Source organism: Theobroma umbraticum, unplaced genomic scaffold, assembly GCF_002168275.2.
Source record: "Theobroma umbraticum cultivar Fairchild unplaced genomic scaffold, ASM216827v3 scaffold_95.0, whole genome shotgun sequence".
In the NCBI taxonomy this organism is placed as follows: Eukaryota; Viridiplantae; Streptophyta; class Magnoliopsida; order Malvales; family Malvaceae; genus Theobroma; species Theobroma umbraticum.
Genome location: NW_018397257.1, coordinates 10,186,809 through 10,209,016, shown reverse-complemented (window position 1 = coordinate 10,209,016; position 22,208 = coordinate 10,186,809). Strand labels below are relative to the sequence as shown.

Below are 22,208 nucleotides of genomic sequence, written 5' to 3'. Positions count from 1 at the left end.
CGTGAAAGATACTATGATTCGGGTGCTTTCCTTCGTAATGTTGATTCAACCGTTCTGATTTCGCTATCCTTGTGGGACCCAACTTCCAGGAGGGTTAATTTGTAAGCAGTGACTAAGGTAAGTTTAAACCTTTGTGAAGGTATAAAAGTTGAGGTAACTAGGGTGGTAAATTTTTTTATTAAAAAATAAATTTATCTTCACCCCCAATAAATTATCATTAAGAAAAATATCATAAAGTATTTTCAACATTAATTTCACACTTCCAATAAGATACAAACCTTCATCATTAACAAAAAAATCATAAACACTTCCAATAAGATACATATATTTATCGTTAATGGAAAAAATCATAAATTATTTTTTACATTAATTTCACACTTTCAATAAGATACATACGTTTATCATTAATGAAAAAATCACAAATTATTTTCGATATTAATTTTACACTTCCAATTAGATACATTCGTTTATTATTAATAAAAATATTATAAATTGTTTTCGATAATAATTTCACACTTTCAATAAGATACTTACTTCTATCGTTAATGCAAAAATCATACATTATTTTCAACAATAATTTCCCATTTCGAATAAGACACATATGTTTATGGGTAACAAAAAAAATCATAAATCAATCCTTCACAATAAGTAAGATTTTTATTATGAAAATAGTAAAAAGGTGAAGTGAATGGAAAAATAATTACAAATGTGGAATTACTTTGTTGTATCATGCATAAATTCTTAAGGATTTCTTGCAACCCAAAAAAAAAATCTCATTGACATTTCAACAAAAATGGGTAATTAAGCATTTCATTGAATATGCAATTATGCACGTGAAATTCACAAAATCATACTATTTGATAATATAAAATGTTTATGGATTTATAATTTTATATATATTTGGTTTCATAACTCATAATATTTCATTTTCAAGTGAAATTAAAATATTTATTTAACTATGACACTACATCTTAAATAAAGTAAATACGTTTGAGTTAAATTCCAATAAGATCACTAATTTATTTATATTCTATTTTCTGCCAATGAGGTATTTTTTCAGTGGAAAAACCATGGCATTTATTATATTTAGCAGGAACTATAACGGGCTTAGTTTATGCAATTATCCAAAAAATAAATCCACCTAGTAAAATGAGCTACTTCAAATTAATTTTGGTTATGAATTCAAACTTTGTTTATAATTAAATCAATTGACAAAGTCCAATTTGATTACCAAATTCTTGGTAAACAAGTCAAAATAATTTTATTTATTTATTATGGTTTGCTTTGGCCAAGGAATTTTATGGTTTCTTCTCTGTTTGGATCTGCCATAGGAAGAAGCAAGATTCAAGAACCAGAATAGTGTACCTGTCTTCTAGCTTAACGTTGAGAGATACCAATTATTTTGAGATCCTCGTGAAAAATATTTTAAAAAATGACAAATTATTAAAGTTTAATTATATTTTCCCTTAAATACCAAAGCCAGGGGCTCAAATTTGAACTATTAAAATTGAAAATTGCATGTTTAAATTTAATAAAAATGTTGTTTGGAAGAATAAAATTTTCCAAATTCGTATTCTAATTAAATGAATCTAATTAGGGCATATGAAAGATTATAATTAAAATTGAAAAGAAGAAAGTAAAAAATGTTGAATTAATTAATTAAGCTTAAGCTTTCTACTCTATAGTATAACTCCAAGGTAAACCTTGGGGTTTTACTCTTTTTGTAAGGCATCTCATTGGATAAAAAATGTTACCCTTTTCTTTCTTTTTTCTAATAACCAAAGGTTCGCCCAATATGATAGTATCTAAAGTTTTCTCCATGCATCAATTCAAATCATAAAGTGCTGAAAATGAAAATTTTGAACTTAAAAAATAAAAAATTTATACTTTCCATACAATATTTGTGTAACGAAAAATAATAAGATTGAAGAAAATTAGATTATTGAATTTTTTTATAGGTAAAAAAATTAATATAACAAAAATATTATATAATTGAGTGATGAAAAATATTATGTACAATATGAATTAAAGATGAGATAAGGTTAGAATTTATAAATAAATTTTTTTTTATTTAATAATTTTTTTTAGTTAAAAAAGTGGACCATGAAATTTGTACCACTGCCGAAAGAAAGGAAACAAGGTTCATAAAGAATGAAGAATTGGTGAAATGATTGACAGCAACCATCTCATAATGCGCTGGGCGTATAATAAAGTAACATTATTATTTCTTTTGTTTTATTTTTTATTGGTACTTAATTTTTGAATATTTGAAAATAAAATCTATTTAAGACATCTAATGTACTTATTTTTATATTAAAAATATTAAATATTTATATTATAAAAAATTTTAAAATTTAAAATATACTAAAATCAAAATATTATATCAACCTCGATAAAAATAAAAAATATTTGAAGACAGAGAAAATACTATATGAAAAAGAATCTCACGTAGTTCTATATTATGGTAAAAAACGAAAAATTAAATTAATAATAATAATAATAATAATAACAAATAAAATAAAGAAAGCAGGACAGGGCGTTCTTGATTGACTCGTTAAAGATTGTTCTGGATTTGGAGATTTTTTAACTGAACCAGATACGATCAAAGCAGAAGCTTGAAGTCGCCACCTGCTCCGTCCGTCGCTGAATTCATCAAAGTAAATTTCATCTTCTACTTCCAAGTCTACATTTCAAGAAGGCAAGATGAGAGGGCGATAATTCGTCGTCGTAAAGGGTGTGCCCAAAGCAAAGGTGAGGGAGCAGGACGGCAAGTAAGAAAGCAAACACTTCACGTGAAGGCACTGTAGCACACGCATGAAAAAGAAAAAAGAATTTTTGAGAAAAGAGCCCAGAAAAAAGGAAAAGAAAGAAAAATCGAACATGGGGCCTTTTCAGGTTCACGGTTCACCATTATTTTGGTGCTCCTTTCTCTGCCGCTCCCTGTCTCCATTGTCTCCTCCTCGAGTACTCCCTCCCTCCCCAAAAACAGAAACAGTAGCAACACCACAGACCATGGCATGTTGTGTAACCTTCTTTTTTTGCACACTTTATTACATGATGGGGCTAACTCTCCAGGGAAAGATTTTTGCTTTGGTCTTAACGCAATCTTGTCAGAGAAAAAGGGGTGAGAGTTTAAACTATTATTATCAGTAACTGCTAATTTGGGTCAGAATCAACAAGCAATATCTGCTGCCAAATCCCATTTTTCTACTTACAAGGTGAAAACAGAGTAACACGACATATAAAGGAAAACGAAACTAGATGCATTCAATAAGACACTTTATCACTTCCCTATCCTATTAAAAATTACAATGTCACTGTACGCACTAAAGAGGAAAGGAGAAGAAAATGAGAGAGAGAGAGAGGGAATATGCCATATGCTATAATGATAAACTCCAGTACATAACATTTGACACATGCTCTTCTTCTCTACTGTTGAATGAAAATCAACATCTAATCTCTTCTTTTTATGATCAACACAAAGCAAACACTCACGCGGAACATCCATTTCAGTTAGACATACTCCAATTACACTTCAACACCATTGATTCTTAAAGCCCAACTTACAAACATACACTAGATACGATAACACTAGAAATGAACAGAACCAGAGTTCCCTTGTCCTTTTTTTTTCTGCTTAAAATCTCTCAAGAACTCAAGCTGGTACAAGAAAGGTGAGTTACTGTCTGCCTAGTGACAGAAGATAATCTTGAGCTCACGTGGCGAAGCACACTCGTGCGTGAGCGAAGGGCTGTCATGAGCATATGTAAACGTGGCAGGACAAGCATGCTTGAAAAACTCTGAGAAACTCGAAGCCCTACACGTCTGAGGACTATTGTAATGGTTCCGACAACAGAGCTCGTCCGTACCGAAGGCTTGGCATCCGCTCTTACAACCCACTACCGGACCGTGACCCGGCGGAGACCGAAGCTGCAACTTGTCGGGACACGTGGCGAGTAGGTTAGCCTTGCAGCCAACGACAGGGCAAAGGCCTTTGCCTTCGTGCGGGGTCACAGTCATGGGGACGTTGAAACCGTCGACAAGGCTGACGGCGTAGGAAGAGAGGTCCTTGTGGCCACCGTGGTGGAGACTGAACTGTGCCAGTGTGACAGGGGGGGCCCCACCGAGGCCACTGCACTCTATGCGGTGGCCACAATCTCCTGTGGCACAGTAGAAATGGCCGTTGGAGTGGGTGCAGCCGGTTCTGGCCCAGATACGGCCGGACCAGTGGGCGGTTGGTGCAGGGAAGGAACGGTGGGTCAGGGTTTGGAGGGCGAAGCCGCCTCTTTCAAGGACAGGGTGGCCAGCGTTGGGTTGGATAGCTGGGTAAACGGTGAAAGGGCAGTTGTTAACAAGTGTCAAAATGAGACCAGGCTGAGTAGCTCCAGCAAAGCTGCATAGGAGAAAAAGGGTAACAAAGCAGAACAGAGAAGCACACAAAGTAGAAGCCATTTTCTCGAGTGAGTGAAGAGATGGGATTTCTCTTTGCTTCTTATAGAATTGAAGAAGAAAAGGTGTAAGTCGGTTAAAAGACTGAAACACCCTTTTCTCATTTTTGGGCTTTTATCCAATGTGAAAACGGTTTTTATAATCACTGCTCAGGACTGAGCCGCCCTGCAAAATGGTCAGAAACCAGAGGACAGAGTCGATACTTTCATGTGGGTGCCTAACCTAGCTTTTCTCAGAGTCTTTTCGAGTGGTTTCACCTTTCAAGTAATTACAAACTTAATCCTAATCTAATCAGCGCTGATTAGGCGGATTTTCTTCTGTTTTTGTTTTATTATGCTTTGTTAATATGTGACAGTTGTTCTACTTTTTGAGTGTAAAGCCTAAAGATAAAGTCACTTTAGGGTCTTTTCTTTCACTACTAATTGGCTTTTGAGTATTGATTTAGAAACGAACAAACAACTCAAAAGGATTCTAACTTGTGAGGACTGAAACGTCTTTTAAGGTTAGAAGAAGGCACGTTTGCATTTGCATTCTGTTCCCGCAGTTTGCTGAAATTGAAATGGTTGTTCCCCTTCTGGGGCGTAGTAGCTAACTTGGCTATCATCACTAGCCTATACACTGCGAAATTTCCAATTCCAGTAGCTGTACGCTGTTAAGTTAAGTAGTTAACAAGGATCACGTGAGCCTCATTTATGAACTTCAATTGCAAGAATCCAGGTTTACCATTATGCATTTCTCGTCTTGAGAGGAGAGGAGATTTTCCAGTCACTTACTTCCAAAAACAGAAGAAGACAGACAGGAAAAGAGCAGGCCAAATTACCGTGGGTTCATGATGAAAAGTTGTTCTTACATTGAGATGTGACACCATCTCAGGTCGAAAATGAAAAATAATAAATATGGTTGATAAATTTTATATAAAGATTTAAATCAATAATTATTATCACTTAGAATATAAAATTTTTAAAATTATGTAATTTAAATTTTAAAAGTTATTGATTAGTGATTTTTGGATTCATAAAGCTAAAGTTGATATCAAAGCATATACTAGTTTTATTTGAATTTTTATATTCTACCGATGAGATTTTAATTAATAATTATAATTATGATATGTGATTTTGTTGAGGATTTCAAAGATTCAAGTGAATAAGATGTAATGTTTTTTTTTGTAACGAAAGTGTATGTAATTTTTAAAACATATATAAAAGTTTAATTTAATTATTATTAATAATTTAAATTTAAATTTTTAAAAATTACTCAATCAATTATATGTTACGAGTTAGACCTTAAACTCAATTTCGTGCAATCTATCTAATAAATGGTGGATGATCCATATTTATATACTCAAAAACCATATTATCTTGATTCATGATATTGTATCTCACTGAATTATGTTACATTTACTCTTTACTTATTGAAAAGAAAGATTTTTACATTGATCTGAGTCTATTTTGATTGTAAATACATATTCCTAACTCAAAAGATATATTTGATAGGTAATAAATAATCTATATTTATATATCTAATAATTATTTTATTTTTTACTGATGTGAGATTTATAACATAATATTTGTATTTAAATGTTTTATATAAAACTTTTACGAGAACTTAAAATATCATAAAACAAAAAATTGAAATCATACTAGCTAGTAATGTGGACCATATTATTTTTGAGATTGTGTCCAGTTCTTCCATAGATTTGGACCACCTCAAAGTTCAAAGAATGCTTAATACTCATTTGGGTTGATCACTTTTTACCTGTAAAAGAAAATCATGTCCAGAGTTCAAGAAAGAAAAAGATAGCAAGAAATAATGAAGAACCATCACGTAAACACCTGGTTTAATTCTATGAATAAATAGGATTGCATTGATGGCAATGCTTTAGGAAACTTTAGACCAAAAAAAAAGATAAAGAAGCCGAATGCATGCAAAATGATGACTAGGATTGCATTGCATGCACCGCAGAATGCCGAAGACCGGTAATCAGAATCAATCCTAAAAGGTCATCCGAACTCCGCCAAGACCAAAGGGGAAAGAGTTGCGTTTCAGGTTCGGGAGAAAGAGCGTGGGCATTGGGTTGGAGGTGGGACGGTCAAGTAAAAGACAAAACACAGTGGCAAACACAGAGTGGATAAGCGTTTGAGGCAGCACCGCGTACGAGATCCGTGTCGCTTTTGTTTTGATATCTCCGGCTTTATGGTCACGTTTCCTGCACGGAATTCAATTCTAACAAAGCTATTTTATTAATTGATAATATATTGGACAAACAAAGAGACAAAATGACACAGATTGTCAGACGGGAAAAGAGAAATTTCAGGCCAACCACTAACGAAAGCAGAGAAACCTCCAAAACCATGAGTATAAAGCTTCATTTAACATCAGATAGGGTTACAATATTATTTAATTACAAGACATCTTATAAATATCTAAAAATAAAAGTTTTTAAATTTATTTATTAACAAAATGATAAAATATTTTATTCATAAATAATGTATAAAATTTATTCTCTGTCAACAAATCCAATATAAACTCAAAATTTTTTATTTATTTGTGACAATTTATATGCATAAAATCTACCAAATAAAAAAGGAAAGAAACTGAAGCATGGAAATATCAAACAATAGTATAAGTTAAGAATATCACTAGGGAGTAGTAAGTTTAAAATAACTTCGAATTGTTATGAACTCCTTACTTTTGGACAAAAAAAAAATCTATTCAAAATTGTTATTGGGGAAAAAAATTACTATAAAGAAAGATTAAAATAATAAAAATGTCGAAGTGATCAGAAATATGTAAAGCTATGTAGTTTTTGCCTTGTTTGGATTCAAGACTCGGAAGTATTTTCTCTCAGCCCACACGAGGTGAAATTTTTGCTGGATCACTGGCTCATGTCTGGCCCAAAAATGATTAATTACGAGCCACCTGGGCTTTTGTGGGATGGGATTCCGATATTTTGTGGTTTGTAAGAGTAAATATTTATTTGTTTATTTTGTGATGAGAAATTCTAAATTCACATCCTTCTTTCTCGTTTTATTTTTTTTTATTTTCATAACAAATTGTCACAGATTTTACATCAATAAAAAATAAGACGGATTTTGAATATATGAATATGAATATTTCATTACTTATTAAGTATGTTTTTTGAATTAGTTACATGAGTCCATAATTTATTAATTTATTTAAAGTTTAGTTTCAGAGTTTAAAATAGTATGAAATTGAAATTAAATTTCAATCACAAAAGTTGAAATTAAAAGTTGAAATAAAATTCAATTTAGATCCATAACAAAATCAGCTTGTTGATTTACTCACGAAACCCCTTAATGGGGAACTTTTTTTTATGCATTAAATTGGTCATTCAAATTTTTCATGCTCTAATTTGGAAAAAACAGTTAAAGCAATATTTACTTTTATTAAATTTTAATATATCTAATAAGGTAAAATCTATCTTATATATCTAAGGTGAAATACTTTTCAATACATATCTAATAAATACTTATATATATATATACACTTCATTTTTTAATCTATACAAAAAACCAAACAAGTTAACCCCATTCTATTGTTTTAATTGACAGGTGAGTCCTTTTTAGCCCTAATACGAGATCCTGGTAAAGATAATCATATCACAGAACGCATGGGCCAAGATTCTTTTTGTCCGGGTGGTTTAGATTAATGTAAACCTTTTACTAATTAATGCATCCAAATCAAGTGTCCATCATAGGCAGTTTTGACTTTTATAATGCAAATATTAATAATAAATCACCCAAATCCCCGGAAATCACTTACCTGCCTTCATCACTAAAATTTTATTATATTTTTTAACGGAGGAGTTCCCGATCATAGAAACTTTTCAGTTTTTTAAGTCACTTCGAAGCTTTTCACCTTGTTTTCTACTTCAAATGTAACTGTTAGCCAAGAAACACATGTTTATTAAATGGAGACCAATGTCATAAGTCTTATATCACAAATAGATAAGATGTTTCTTAATTTATAAGTAAAGATCTCCTTTTTCTAACAAATAGATTTAGATTAAATTGAGAAGATATATTTTGAAATAGTAATGTATAAATTATTTTTAATAGATCAAACATTTTTGGAATAAAAAATAATTTCTTAAAAAACTGATTTCTTTTTTTAAAAAAAGAGAAAAAAACTCTTTTATGAAATTTTTTCTAGATTTTATTTTTTTTAAAAGAACCGGTTTTTTTAAGAATTTTTTAATATCTTGTCTAATCCGACTTTTGGTTTTAAAAAATAGATAAATTGAAAAAAAATTTAGACAAACAATCACTAAATGAGTTTTTTTTTTGAAAGCATGACTTAATGGATTTTGAATTGTTCGAGTTGAAAATATAAACAAGAAGAAACATGATACGGATTACATTATTTTTACACGTTGTATTTAGTATTTGGGAGAGAATTGTAACCTGTAAGGATGCAACGACAGATGGAGAGGGAGAGAGAGTAATTGATCTAATATTGGAAAAAAATAGTAAAAGAATAAAAAAGCAGAGGCGCACAACTGGACGTCCGAAAACAACTTTTTCTTCTATTTTCCCCCACTCCTGTCCCAATTTCCATGATAGTCCTATGGAAGTTTTTCAACATGGAAGCATCATGACTCTTCATGACAGACTGCATGCGTCAGTGAATGAATGCATAAAACGCACCTGTTTTGATGCAAACTAGCAACCATTAGCGCCTGCCCAGAGGCAACTGTAAAGTTTAGCACAGGCAGCTCTATCGACAAGCATTTTGCAGCCAGCGTGAACCTCATGCCGATCACAAAAAAAAAAGTAGGTGACAGGAACTCCTTTCCACCTGAGCTGTTTTTCTTTTCAACAAGTGACATGAATCAATAACAAAAGGCTGCTTGGCTTAACTGCTTCGCTAAGTCCTCAAAAGTCTTTTAGTGCACAATGGAGGGAGTAAAATTGCCCAGATAAAGACATACAGCAACTCAGGGAGCTGAATATACACTGGCGGGTCCCAACACCCGTGCCGACAGCAAGGCTCAAAGCACTCAAGAAAAATTAATTGCATGTACTTGTAAATATATATCATGGATGTAATGATCACTGACAAATGATAGCACGGAAGAAGTCAATCCACAATAACGAGAAACACAGATTTCTCAATCTTATCAATCTAGCATATAATGGCATAGGATTCCCAAGCACCTTTAACAAACATTCCTGCATCTATTTTCAAGTTTGGCAATGATTACAGTAAATGTATCAGATAAAAATGCTCCCTCATGCTTGTAAGAGCCTCCCCAACACCCCAAAGCATGCAGCACATGTTACCACCTGCACAAGATGAGAGGACAAGTTCTAATCTATCTTCTACTAGTATGGCTCCTGCTTGCAGTTTCTCAGCTCCAGGAATCCCAAATCAATGTTCAAGCTATTGAATCAGGCAACCCTCTCTCTCTCTCTCTCTTGCTTACAGACAGAAGCGTTGCATAGAACTACGTGAAGCAGACTTTACATATTCTTGTAGGTTCTAATGCATGTATATATTTTCTTACTGCCAACAGTTCACTTCAAGCTCAGACCTAGAAGCCCCATGCCAAAGTCACGCACTAGAAATGCATTGCCTACCTGGGTAAGCACTGAGTAGTCTCTTTTGGTTTATACCTATTGAATTTATCTTAGCTACTATAAAGGCATTGTTGACTAAAACTCCTTGCATCTGTAAAATGATGAAAAACAGGTTGAAACAAAGAAGATTCATAAATCCCCATCTGGACCCAACCCAGTAGGAAATCACCGCCCACCGTCTAGGGAATAAGTCAGTGGATGCAACAGCCAGCATAGGAAATAGAATGAGGGTAGCATGATCTGGTTTGAATGTCACATGTGTCACGTAGACTTTGGGCTTGTACAAGAATGAAATTTACTTTTAAGATTCATGTCAGAAAGCACGTATTATTGTACTATTGTATGCTCCTATTTTCCACTAAAATTTTTAGATGAGTTAGCTCTGGCTTTACACACCTAGTAAAGGATTGCTGTGAGATGGTATGTATGGTTTTCTTCAATCAGAAGGTATCCTATCTCCTTGTTACAAAGTTCTACAACACAAGGCTTCCATTCAATGCAGTTGAGATAATATGCCAAATGCTATGTTAGAGTATCCCTTGTTTGCAGAAAGAGGCACCCTCTTTTACATGTGAAAGAAAATGTGTGCTTGATTTGAACCTTGAATCTTGAATCTGACTGAAAGTAAAACTGTCAACAAATTGTGTTCTCAATTGGCTGAAACAATTTAAACAAAGAATTGATAGATCTTCATTTGCAAGGAAATAAATTATAAACCCAACCATTCCCCAATTCAGAGGTTAAAATCAGATCAGAGGAAGCAATGAAGCTGCAACTATTCGCACTGCAAGATTCCTACAACTTGAACATAATTTTTCCAGGAAGGAGGCTTAAAATGCTTAACAGCCACGTAACATAACACATGGTAAAAATGCCAGGTTACACAGTTGAATAAAATTTTCTTAACCTGAGCAATGACTGAAATACGAAAAATATGGGCTTTTTAGAGCATGTGGGCATGACCATTTTTCAGTCAGACAGTTTTCCATGATTTTGCAATAAATCTTAAGATGAATGAGCCAGCATAAAAATGGCCACTATATTAAGAACAGTACAATTCCATTAAATATACAGGACTCACCGTAAACTACAACAATTAAGCATACAATCCTCTTACACAGCACGCTTCCGCTTTGATCTCTTGCTTCGTCTTGGCCGAGAAATATTAGGAACCTGTTTGCTTGCACTGGAAGCATAAGCTTCTTTGAGAGCCTCGTCACCCTGTTGGAAACTGCAAATTAGTTTTTGCTTTTCGAGGAGAGATGGGGTAAGGAAGTAGTTGGCACAACCGCTAATGGTGAAATATTAGAAAACAACATCACACCTACACATCCAAAAACCAGCCCTCTAGCTACAAGCCTAAAATAAAGTAGCATGTTTCTTGACTTAGAAAAGCCAAACCTCCCAAGACCTGTACAGTTATCACATTTGAAATATTTAAATTCAATTTTAGATGTCTTTATTCTTCAACTTTAGAATAAGAGAACGACCAATGCCATTTTAAAGTTAACTACAGTCATCTGCAACAAAATTAATTTAGGCACATAAGACAAGTTATTTGTGGTTGCAGTTAATGTCCCCTCATGTGACCAATGAATCCTCTCCATGTTAATAGCATACCCATGCTTGCACGCACACACACACAAAAGAAACTGTTTGATTTTACTACATGATTCAATCAATGTTGGATTTTGCAGCAGTGGAACCCACCTACTGACACAAAAAAGTCAAAATTTTGGGTTCATGATCATGCTGCCATAAACATAGTGCTGCAGACTAACTTCAGCTCTCCCAAACATGACTAGCTTTCGAAGTCATTATTTGCTTCTTATTGCTGTCCTAAATGACAAGTTTAGAAGATGGCACATGACAGAGAAAAGGAGTACCATGCTCACTAATGACTTCATACAGTTCAACTTGCAAGGAAGATTAAAACCTTGCTATCCATGGTCCCACAAGAAAACAATCTTTGACAACTGTCAATCATGAAGAGTCTAGACATGCAATCAGCATCTTCTTGAATGTGATCAAAAAGAAATGGCAAGTTCAAGAAAGTTGTAATACTCGTCAAGTATCAACTATGCATTGGGCTCCATACCCAACACAATCATGCTTCTTTTTTTCAATAAAAGAGAGATTCTATTTTTTTTCCCCCTTATATTTGATGAGAATCTATGAGAAATTCCAAACAATGGTTCAAATGCTCCATAAGCAGCCTCTAGTCACTAAAATAAAAATTTACCTTGCCCTTTGTCTCTGCATCTGATCCCTCATCAGAATCAGATGCAGAATCTAAAGTCTGAACCTCTTCTGCTGGCAGAGCCTTGCTTACTTTCTTCTTCTTCTCCTCTTCTTTTAATTGTCCGAACCTGTTAATTTTCATTTACTTTTCGGTAAGCTAAATTTGAAGCAAAACAAGAAACATATGCAACTTTTAAGAAGCAGGGAACTGACCTATCCCCAGGCCGTGCTGGCTGAGCAGCTGATCGTTTTGCACGTCCTGCAGTTATAATTCCACTTGCACTCTCATCAACAACAGGTTTTGCACCACCTAACTTGCGCAACCACACTTGTTGTGCAGTGCTAAGGACGTTATTTGTGAACCTGAGAATGGCAAGCTGCACTTCATAAACCAATAGAAGAACATGTTTTTGGACATGTAAACAAACTAATGTCCATTATATGTAGCTCAACAATAATGTGTACTCGTTAAAAGCAAGTTTGGGTGTTTCAGCACTTAATATAAGGGAAAAAAAAAGTCATGGTGTTTTAGAAACTAAGATAATCGAGAACAAGCAACATGTCTATAGCACATTTAATAAAATGGGAGTGTGTGTTCAGGAATATAGATTCACGTACATACAGCACAGTGGGAGAACAAATGATGATAAAAATTAGATGTGGAGATTTAGTGGTGGGTGCATGAATTTAAATGCAAAGGGAATAAAATGCAGTGAAGCTAAGAAAAGCATGTTCGCATATGCAAATTTTGCTGCAAATTAAATACAGAAGGAATCGAGTGCAATGAAACCAAGAAAATTATTCTAATATATGCAAATTTCAATTGTAGATACATTCAAGCTGAGAATGCAAAATAAGCACAGTGAATACAAGAAAAATCAAGTTTCGAAATTCTACTCCCACTGACACATACAACAAGATCAAGAAAAATATTGATAGCACAAGAGTATGCAGTATAGAGTTGTAATACAAGTAGAAAGTGAATTAGAAGCAAAGCACATATGTTAAGTCTATTGGTTTCAATAAAACTGCTAAAAGAGACTAACCAGTAAATTGATAATCCTGATGGAACAGATAACGAAAAGTAACCAATCATAAGCGGAAGAAACTTGAAAATAAGAAGTGTGTTCTTTTGGGCAGGATCGTCCGTCTGTCAAAAGAAATTGTAGAGCTTCAAACTACTTAGCAAATAAGTAAATATATAAAAGGAATCAAATGGACTAATTAGACCTGTTCTTACCTGGGGAGGCTTCATGAGCTCCATTGAAACATATTGAGAGACAACAAGGAGCACAGGCAAAACAAGGTATGCAGCAGTGTCATGCCATCCCAATGGTGGTTGGCCATCCTGAATGACACCTCATATGTTAGATAACTATATCAGATATACGAACCTATGACAGCAGACTGTCTCTATGCCTGATCAACAAAAGCAATTGCTGAAATCTCTAATTTGATATGCAGTTTAATCATATTATTGCACATGTTTAGTAGCTAGTAATATTATAATCACTTTTTCCATCCCTGGCAACCACATATGAAGATGCTACAATGAACTAGACAGCACCAACAGGAAACCATAAAGGTAAACCTAATCTTTCGATCCTCACAAATAGTAGTCTCCCCTCCCAGAGTTGTTAAGGAATATATTGATGCCAAAAGGCTAAAATAAAATAAAACAAGAATCAGTCTCTTTAACATCTCCATAGATTTAAAACAAGATTAAAAATGTAGAGAATTGTCACAAAGAAGTGCTATAAAAATACAGTGGTGTCTTGTTATGCATTTCATCTCAAAAGCAAGGTAACCTAGAATGTTGAAATCTACAGGAACAGCAAATGGAATTGTTAACCTGATAAATAATTTTAGGAAAGTTTATTACCACGAATGGAATAAGCCAAGAAATTCCAGACCCACTTTGTCGAGCAGCAATTGTAGTTGGCCCACCCAAAGAAGGGATCCAAAAGAAACCTTCCGTAAACAGTCCCTTTAAGTAAAAATTTTGTAACAATCAGCAATTGATTAAGGTTGTTACCATGTAAAAGAGTCTTCCCACGTCACATAGAATGTTATATTATGTCAACCAATTCCTTACCTCATTTGCCACATTTGAAAGAGCTTGATACAGGCCTATCCAGACTGGAATAGTCACCAAAGTAGGGAAGCAACCTATGGAGAAGAAGATCTAAGATATTAATCGGCATCATCACCATGAAGCTAACAGCTATAAGACCTCAAGAAACTGAAAAGAGACAAAATGCCACTTTAAAAAGTATATATACTGGTAATCACATTTGATGCTACAGATGATGACAAATTTACATCTAAAGAGAATGAATTAATTATTCATTTTTTTAATAAAATAATACTAACACCTAAATTCAAGTTCAAGTATACCACCACAACACCACCATAACCTTTTGATCAGCAGATTTAAACATCTAAGATTCCAAAGAAGCAAAGAACCAACTTCCAAAAGATGCTAACATTGATTGAATGTGAAAAATCAACAAAAGGATACCTGCCAAAGGATTAACCCCAGCTTGCCTATACAAACGAGATGTCTCAAGTTGTATTCTTTCCTGTACAACACCAAAACAAACAATTAAATCAAAATGAAAAACCTTTCTAATTGATAAAAATAAATACTAAAATTAAAACTTTAATATTACCTGATTGCCTGCATATCTTTGTTGGATAGCTTTTATTTTTGGTTGAAGGTTTTGCATAGCTAATGTTGATTCCACCTAAACATGTAATTACCATCGTTAACGAACAGTTAACTATCGAGTAAAAAAAAGTCAAAATACAGCTATATTTTAAACACTTCCTTTTTCAAATTCAAGTTAAAACAAATACAAACCTGTCGCTTTGTCAAAGGAAATGTAGCAATCTTGACTATAACCGTAAGCAATATAATCGCAAATCCATACGAGTATGGCACGTGTAACGCTGATAATCCGTCTTTCAACACCTAAAAAAAACAACATAAATCAACAAATAGTTACTTACTGAATTAATTAACTAATTAATTACTTGATTGATTTTCTCGAGTAGGTGTTTGTACTAGGAAGGAAGCTATACCTTGAGAACAAATTCCATTGATTCGGCGATGAAGCCGAACCAGCCGCCATTCTTTTGCGGGGTGGCGTCGGTAGACCCGGCGGCGGGATCGGCTGCAACCGCAGCGTCGGCGAGAGTGTAGAGGAGGCTCTCGGCTTTGGTACAAAGTGCTTGGAAATCGAGGGAAGAGTCGAAGGAGGGATTCGGAGGGATTTCGTTGAAGCTGAGACGGACTCTGGTGGAGACGAGTCTACGGTGAGGGAGCGTGTAGAGGCCACCATGGTGAAAAATTTTTGACGATGGAAGCGGAATGCCAATGAACGGCTGTGATGAAATCAGAGTTCTCGCCATGGATTATTTATTGATGCGAGAGTTTTGAAGTAAAGGGAGAGAGTTTCTTCAGAGTCTCATGAGCTGGAGGACTGGAGATGAGGTTTTGGCAGTGGGGAAGAGAGATGGCAAGAGAATATTTTTTGAATTATCCTAATTTTTATGGTTCGTTGAAATGAAACAAACCACCAGCCGACCCTGGGCGCGCATTTCTTACGGTGGATGTTTTCGGCCAATAAATTTAGTCCACGTCATGTGCCGCTACGATATTGGGATGGGAAAAAATATACAGCTCAGGTTTGATGGGTTTGCTTGCTTCATCTAGGAAAATGGACCGGTCCAACCCTGCATAAATCAAGCCCAATTGACTCAAAGTACATCTTTTTTAAAAAATATCTGAATTATTTAAAAAATAATTAAATTTGTATTATTTTATTATATTTAATTAAGTTAAGTTTTATTTTTATTTTATATTAAATAATTATTTATAATTAATAATTAATTAATTAATATTAATAACATAATATATTAACTTATTATTATAAATAGTGCTGTGATATGATAACGTGATTATATAATATTATCACTTTTTGCTATGATAAATTAACATGCTATATCAACCTCATATGAATATAAAAATAATAAATATAATTTTGATTATAATTAATTAATTATTACTTATAAAAAAATAAAAATTTATATATATAGAGTAGTTCAAATATTTTTTTAAAAAATTGTGTCATTTTTTCTTTTCTTCATATTAAAACAAAGTTTTTACTTAATTCTAAATAATTTTTATGAAATAAAATAGAAAAAAACGAATAAATATATACTTCAGAATTTTTTTCTAATCCATTGGTTGGATTAGAAGGTAGATTTCTCCTGTTAATTTAATCACTTTGCTTTTATATTAAGATTTACAATTTATATCAAAATTCTTTAACAGCTGAAATGTGATCCAAAGTTGTAAAAATATATTAAAAAGAAGATTTTAATCTTCCAAGGTACTTTGTTTGAGAGATAAACTAGTTTTGTAAGAAGACACTAGGTGTATAAGGAAGATTAATGAATATTAACTACCTTTTTCATATTTTTAATTCAATCAAATAGAACATAAAGGAGACTTGAAGTACGAATAGCTAGTTATAAGAAATCAATTTCAAACATATATGTTTATAAGATTTATCATTGTTTAACAATTTTGGAAATCGATGGCATGTGATCCAATTGTATCTTAGTTTATTAATTTATTAGTTAATTTAATTTATTTATAATAATATCACATTTTTTTAAAATTGTTTGATACAATAAAATTTTGATTGTCCCTTGGAAAAGAAAATTCGAATATTTATAAAAGGTCCACTACTAATTAAGATAAACATAGATTGTTTGGTAAACATTTACGTGTTAAAATTATACTATTTTAATTTGAGATGAAATAGCTATAATTTATTTTTTTAATGTTTTTGTTGGGGTAGTTTGGACAAAATGTTCATAAGATAGTCGACAATGATTTGAGCAATATGTACCACAGAAATTTTTTTGATGAGCAATAAAGCAAGAATTAAAAACCCTGAAGCTTATCAATCACGTGTATGTTAGTTTTCGGCATTTTCTTCGTAAAAGAAATTCTTTACTTTCGTTTCTTCCACTTGAGAGAGTCAATAATTATCTCATAAAAGTAACTAGTAAGTATTGGATACGCAATGCAAAAGCGAAAGAGGAAAGAACCTGGAAAGTGGAATCCCAATCAGAGGCTTTGGCCTAAGCAAAGAATGATTCCAAAATTTGACACAAGCAAACAATCGACTAGGATTAGCCAATCCCAACTGTGAATAGTGTAACAAATACGAGTAGCCAATCAGAAAAATCCTACCCGTCAACAGTACTAGCGGACATTGTACGTTTCCTGTCAAACGGTAGGCGCGTGTGCACCACGTGTTACTTTAGAATTCGAAACCGAAAGCTCTGGAACCCCCTAGACAAGCTTGACCCCTCCAGAAAGGAGCGGGAGAATGAAAAAAGAAATCTTTAATCGTCTATAATTCTTGATCCAACGGCTGAAAATACACGATCCGAACTTTCCAGAAATGAAAATTTCTTTATATACCACCACTTTTCTCCTTCTCTCTCATCAAACAAGTTAACTCAAAAGCTTAAGCTCTGTGAAATTTCTATCAAATTCTTGGAGGTTTCAAGCTTGTTCCTACCTTTATCGTTGTTTTGTTTTAAGTTGCTATGGCTGGCAAAGGCGAAGGTCCGGCGATTGGGATCGATCTCGGCACGACTTACTCCTGCGTTGGTGTTTGGCAACATGATCGAGTGGAGATCATAGCTAATGATCAGGGAAACCGAACAACCCCGTCTTACGTGGCTTTTACCGATACTGAGCGTTTGATCGGCGATGCCGCTAAGAATCAGGTCGCCATGAATCCTACTAACACTGTTTTTGGTAAGTCCTCAGCTCTCATTAGAATTTAATTTAGCTTTTGAAAGATCGTCTAGTTTTACTCGTTTACTGTGGATCTAGTCTTAGAAAGAATCCTTGTGTTAAGGAAAGTCTCTGTTTAATCTCAGCATTAATTTTGATAATTAGGTAGATTTTAGTGGTTTACTTGTTGTTTTGGCCATTTTTTGTCTAATGCTAGAGGGAAATCTAAAATCTGAAGGTCTCTAGTTTTGTTGATAACGTTATCTGCTTATATTTTCGTCGCTTAATGCTTATTCTAATTTAGAAAGATATTGAATATAGTTTAGCGGCTAAGAATTTTTTGTTAACTTGTTGAATTTGAAGTCTTTGTTTTTGTACGAGTCTGTAATTTGGCGGGAATTTTGTGCTTATAGTTTATTGTTGTTTGCTGTGTTATGTTTCAGATGCTAAGCGTTTGATCGGCAGAAGATACAGCGACGCTTCGGTCCAAAACGACATGAAATTGTGGCCATTCAAGGTCATTGCTGGGCCTGGAGACAAGCCCATGATCGTCGTCACCTACAAAGGTGAAGAGAAGCAATTCGCCGCTGAAGAAATCTCGTCCATGGTTCTCACGAAGATGAAAGAGATTGCCGAGGCCTATCTCGGGTCCAACATAAAAAACGCCGTGGTCACCGTCCCAGCTTACTTCAACGACTCCCAGCGTCAAGCCACGAAAGACGCTGGTGTCATTTCTGGTCTCAACGTTATGCGTATAATCAATGAGCCAACGGCTGCAGCTATTGCCTACGGGCTTGATAAAAAGGCGGGAAGTGCTGGGGAGAAGAATGTGCTTATTTTTGACCTTGGTGGGGGTACTTTCGATGTCTCACTTTTGACAATCGAAGAAGGGATTTTCGAAGTGAAGGCTACAGCTGGAGATACCCATTTAGGAGGTGAAGATTTTGATAATAGAATGGTGAATCATTTTGTGCAGGAATTTAAGAGGAAGCACAAGAAGGATATTAGTGGGAACCCAAGAGCTTTGAGGAGGCTGAGAACAGCTTGTGAGAGAGCGAAGAGGACATTGTCTTCAACGGCACAAACTACAATTGAGATTGATTCTTTGTACGAGGGGATTGATTTTTACACAACAATTACCCGAGCTCGATTTGAGGAGTTGAATATGGATTTGTTTAGGAAATGTATGGAGCCAGTGGAGAAATGCTTGAGGGATGCTAAGATGGATAAAAGCACTGTTCATGATGTGGTTCTTGTCGGCGGGTCTACTAGGATTCCCAAAGTTCAGCAATTGTTGCAAGACTTTTTCAATGGGAAAGAGCTTTGCAAGAGCATTAACCCTGATGAAGCTGTTGCTTATGGTGCTGCTGTACAAGCTGCAATTTTGAGTGGTGAGGGTAATGAGAAGGTTCAAGATTTACTGCTGTTGGATGTCACCCCACTTTCCCTCGGGTTGGAAACTGCTGGTGGAGTCATGACCGTGTTGATTCCAAGGAACACCACTATCCCAACCAAAAAGGAACAAGTTTTCTCTACTTACTCGGATAACCAACCTGGAGTTTTGATTCAGGTTTTTGAGGGTGAGAGAACAAGAACCAGGGATAACAATTTGCTTGGGAAATTTGAGCTTTCTGGCATTCCTCCGGCTCCTCGTGGTGTTCCTCAAATCAATGTCTGCTTTGACATTGATGCTAATGGTATTTTGAATGTCTCCGCTGAGGATAAGACCACTGGACAGAAGAACAAGATCACCATTACTAATGACAAGGGCAGGCTATCCAAGGAAGAGATTGAGAAGATGGTGCAAGAAGCGGAGAAATACAAGTCCGAGGATGAGGAACATAAGAAGAAAGTTGAGGCCAAGAATGCTCTTGAAAATTATGCTTATAACATGAGGAACACGATCAAGGATGACAAGATCAGTTCCAAGCTTCCGGCAGCTGATAAGAAGAAGATTGAAGATGCAATTGAGCAAGCTATTCAATGGCTTGATGGAAACCAGCTGGCTGAGGCGGATGAGTTTGAGGACAAGATGAAGGAGCTGGAAAGCATTTGCAACCCGATTATTGCCAAGATGTACCAGGGGGCTGGTGGTGATATGGGTGGCGGAGCAATGGACGAGGACGGTCCTTCTGTCGGCGGTGGAAGCGGTGCTGGTCCCAAGATCGAGGAAGTAGATTAAGCTGGATATAGGTTAAGGGATCTCTTGTTATGAGTGGTGGACTTAGTTGTTTTATCTTTCGGCTTTGTTTTTAAATTGTTTTTGTAATAGAAAAGTAATCTTCCCCGGTGCACTAGCCACCGGTGTTTAAAAACTGAAACATAAAATGCGACTGTTTTCTCAGCTTGAGTGGTTCATTGGTGCTTGTTGGTTTTCATTTTCATGTAATCTTTTTCTCGTTTCTTATGTACATATTGTTTCTGGGATGACTACCAACCAGAACGAATTATCCTTTTCTTTGTAAAAAAAATATATTTTATTAATCTCGTCGGCAATGTTACAATTCAAATCTTTAATTTAAATTACAAGATACTCTTAATGACATCAATGGTTGGTGAGAACGAAAGTAACTTGTCTTATTTGAAAATATGAACCTGTTAATAAGATTTTTTTAGCATCTCTGAACACTATTGGGCCTACTGTGCTTATCCAAACAGAAAGAAAATAAGTTTGCTCATAAACAAACTCTTGGCAGCCTTAAAAAACGCTCTGCCGCTAAATTCTCTAACGGAAATTGCCTATAAAGGCTACCAACATATCAGGATATATACAGCAAGAAAGCACCCTAATTAACTCACAATAAAGCCTTTCAAGAAAACTCACAATAGAACTAGAAACAGAAAAACACAGCATCCTTTTTCAGCCACAAAGCCAAGTTGCCGCTAGTTAACAATCCCTAGTGCTTTGCTAAAATGAAGAGCATTAACAGTTGCCATTTAGCCTCTTTAATGCACCCAGCACTTTTATGTACATAATAAATCAAGTATTTTGTTTTTTTAGAAAGTTATTGTAAATTATTTTGATGATATTTTGATGTATAGTTGAAGTTAGAAAGAACAAGAATGAGATTTTCTAACTTTGTCAAAATTAGTTATTTATTTTAATCGAGTTTCTAATCTTGTGTGTTTTTCATAACGTTCAAACGTTTGTTTGGTGTTGAGAGAATAAGTAGTTCAATTTTTTGTTATTGTTAAGTTTCGAATCTTCTTTTTTCGATAATTTGTTTCTTTTATCATTTTTATAATTCTATCATTATTTTTTTTTATCATCGCATTGTCATCATTATGTCATCACCATATCTTCGTTGTCACATTTAGCGTTCTTCATTTCAACTAACAAGTTGCTGTTAAGATGTCAAAATTATCAAATAAACAATTATAAGATTGAGATTGAGAAATTACGCCATTAAGTTTAAAAATTATAAAAACAACTCGTAAGACGTAATGCTACTCAAATTAACTACAATAACTCAAGTAATGAAAAGGATTATATGGATTAGGAAAAATTAGAATTGGTTTATGATGAACATGATGAGGAGATAGAGAAAATTGATGTTCATCTTACACAATGCGAATATTTGATGGTGCAAAGATAAGTTAAGAAGTTGTTGGAGGAAGATCTAGCACATGAAAGTAAAAGTCCTTGTGCTTGCTCAACTTTGTGAGATAGAGACAATTCATGGAGGATTTGTGTGGACAGTCATGCCATAAACAAGATTACAATCAACTATTATTTTCCTATTTTTGGATTGGATGAAATACTTGATCAATTAGTTGGTTCCAAGGTGTTTTGAAGGTTATTTTCCATTTATAACTACTTCTCATTCTAATTTGATGATATTCACTCTTTAAATTGATATTTGAAAACAACTTAAAACCAACTAGTTAATCAAACATCTCATCTAATCGAGAAACAAGAAAATGATACTTGATTACAATTTTATTTACGGCACGATTGTCCATACAAATCTTCCATGAACCGTCTTTCTCTATCAAAGCTGGGCAAGTACAAAGATTTTTATTTTCACATATTAAACCTTTTTCCAACAATTCCTCGACTTCTTTTTATAACTAAAGACTCACCTTGTGCATAA

The 22,208-nt window shown here is 34.3% G+C and overlaps 4 protein-coding genes across 4 annotated transcripts; 2 read left to right on the top strand and 2 right to left on the bottom strand.

The window, feature by feature from the left end:
- Positions 1-3,242: 3,242 nt before the first annotated feature.
- On the bottom strand, positions 3,243-4,478 carry LOC110412099 (Pathogenesis-related thaumatin superfamily protein). The gene has a single exon (XM_021422540.2). It carries the CDS (start codon positions 4,450-4,452, stop codon positions 3,691-3,693), a length of 762 nt encoding a protein of 253 aa, XP_021278215.1. The 5' UTR covers positions 4,453-4,478; the 3' UTR covers positions 3,243-3,690.
- A 4,400-nt stretch (positions 4,479-8,878) lies between these two features.
- Positions 8,879-10,910, top strand: LOC110412878 (CLAVATA 3/ESR (CLE)-like protein). The gene is made up of 3 exons (XM_021423520.2): positions 8,879-9,864; positions 9,986-10,053; positions 10,162-10,910. Exons 1-3 carry the CDS (start codon positions 9,765-9,767, stop codon positions 10,237-10,239), a joined length of 246 nt encoding a protein of 81 aa, XP_021279195.2. The 5' UTR covers positions 8,879-9,764; the 3' UTR covers positions 10,240-10,910.
- Positions 10,911-11,064: 154 nt separating this feature from the next.
- Positions 11,065-15,845, bottom strand: ALB3 (63 kDa inner membrane family protein). The gene is made up of 11 exons (XM_021423519.2): positions 15,375-15,845; positions 15,154-15,264; positions 14,963-15,037; positions 14,812-14,872; positions 14,386-14,459; positions 14,173-14,277; positions 13,531-13,638; positions 13,337-13,440; positions 12,504-12,653; positions 12,292-12,418; positions 11,065-11,270 (listed from the first exon to the last, which is right to left on the bottom strand). The coding sequence occupies exons 1-11, from the start codon at positions 15,702-15,704 to the stop codon at positions 11,163-11,165; spliced, it is 1,353 nt and encodes a 450-aa protein (XP_021279194.1). The 5' UTR covers positions 15,705-15,845; the 3' UTR covers positions 11,065-11,162.
- A 1,966-nt stretch (positions 15,846-17,811) lies between these two features.
- LOC110411855 (heat shock cognate 70 kDa protein 2-like) lies at positions 17,812-20,472 on the top strand. Its single transcript, XM_021422193.2, has 2 exons — positions 17,812-18,135; positions 18,558-20,472. The coding sequence occupies exons 1-2, from the start codon at positions 17,922-17,924 to the stop codon at positions 20,294-20,296; spliced, it is 1,953 nt and encodes a 650-aa protein (XP_021277868.1). The 5' UTR covers positions 17,812-17,921; the 3' UTR covers positions 20,297-20,472.
- Positions 20,473-22,208: the final 1,736 nt, after the last annotated feature.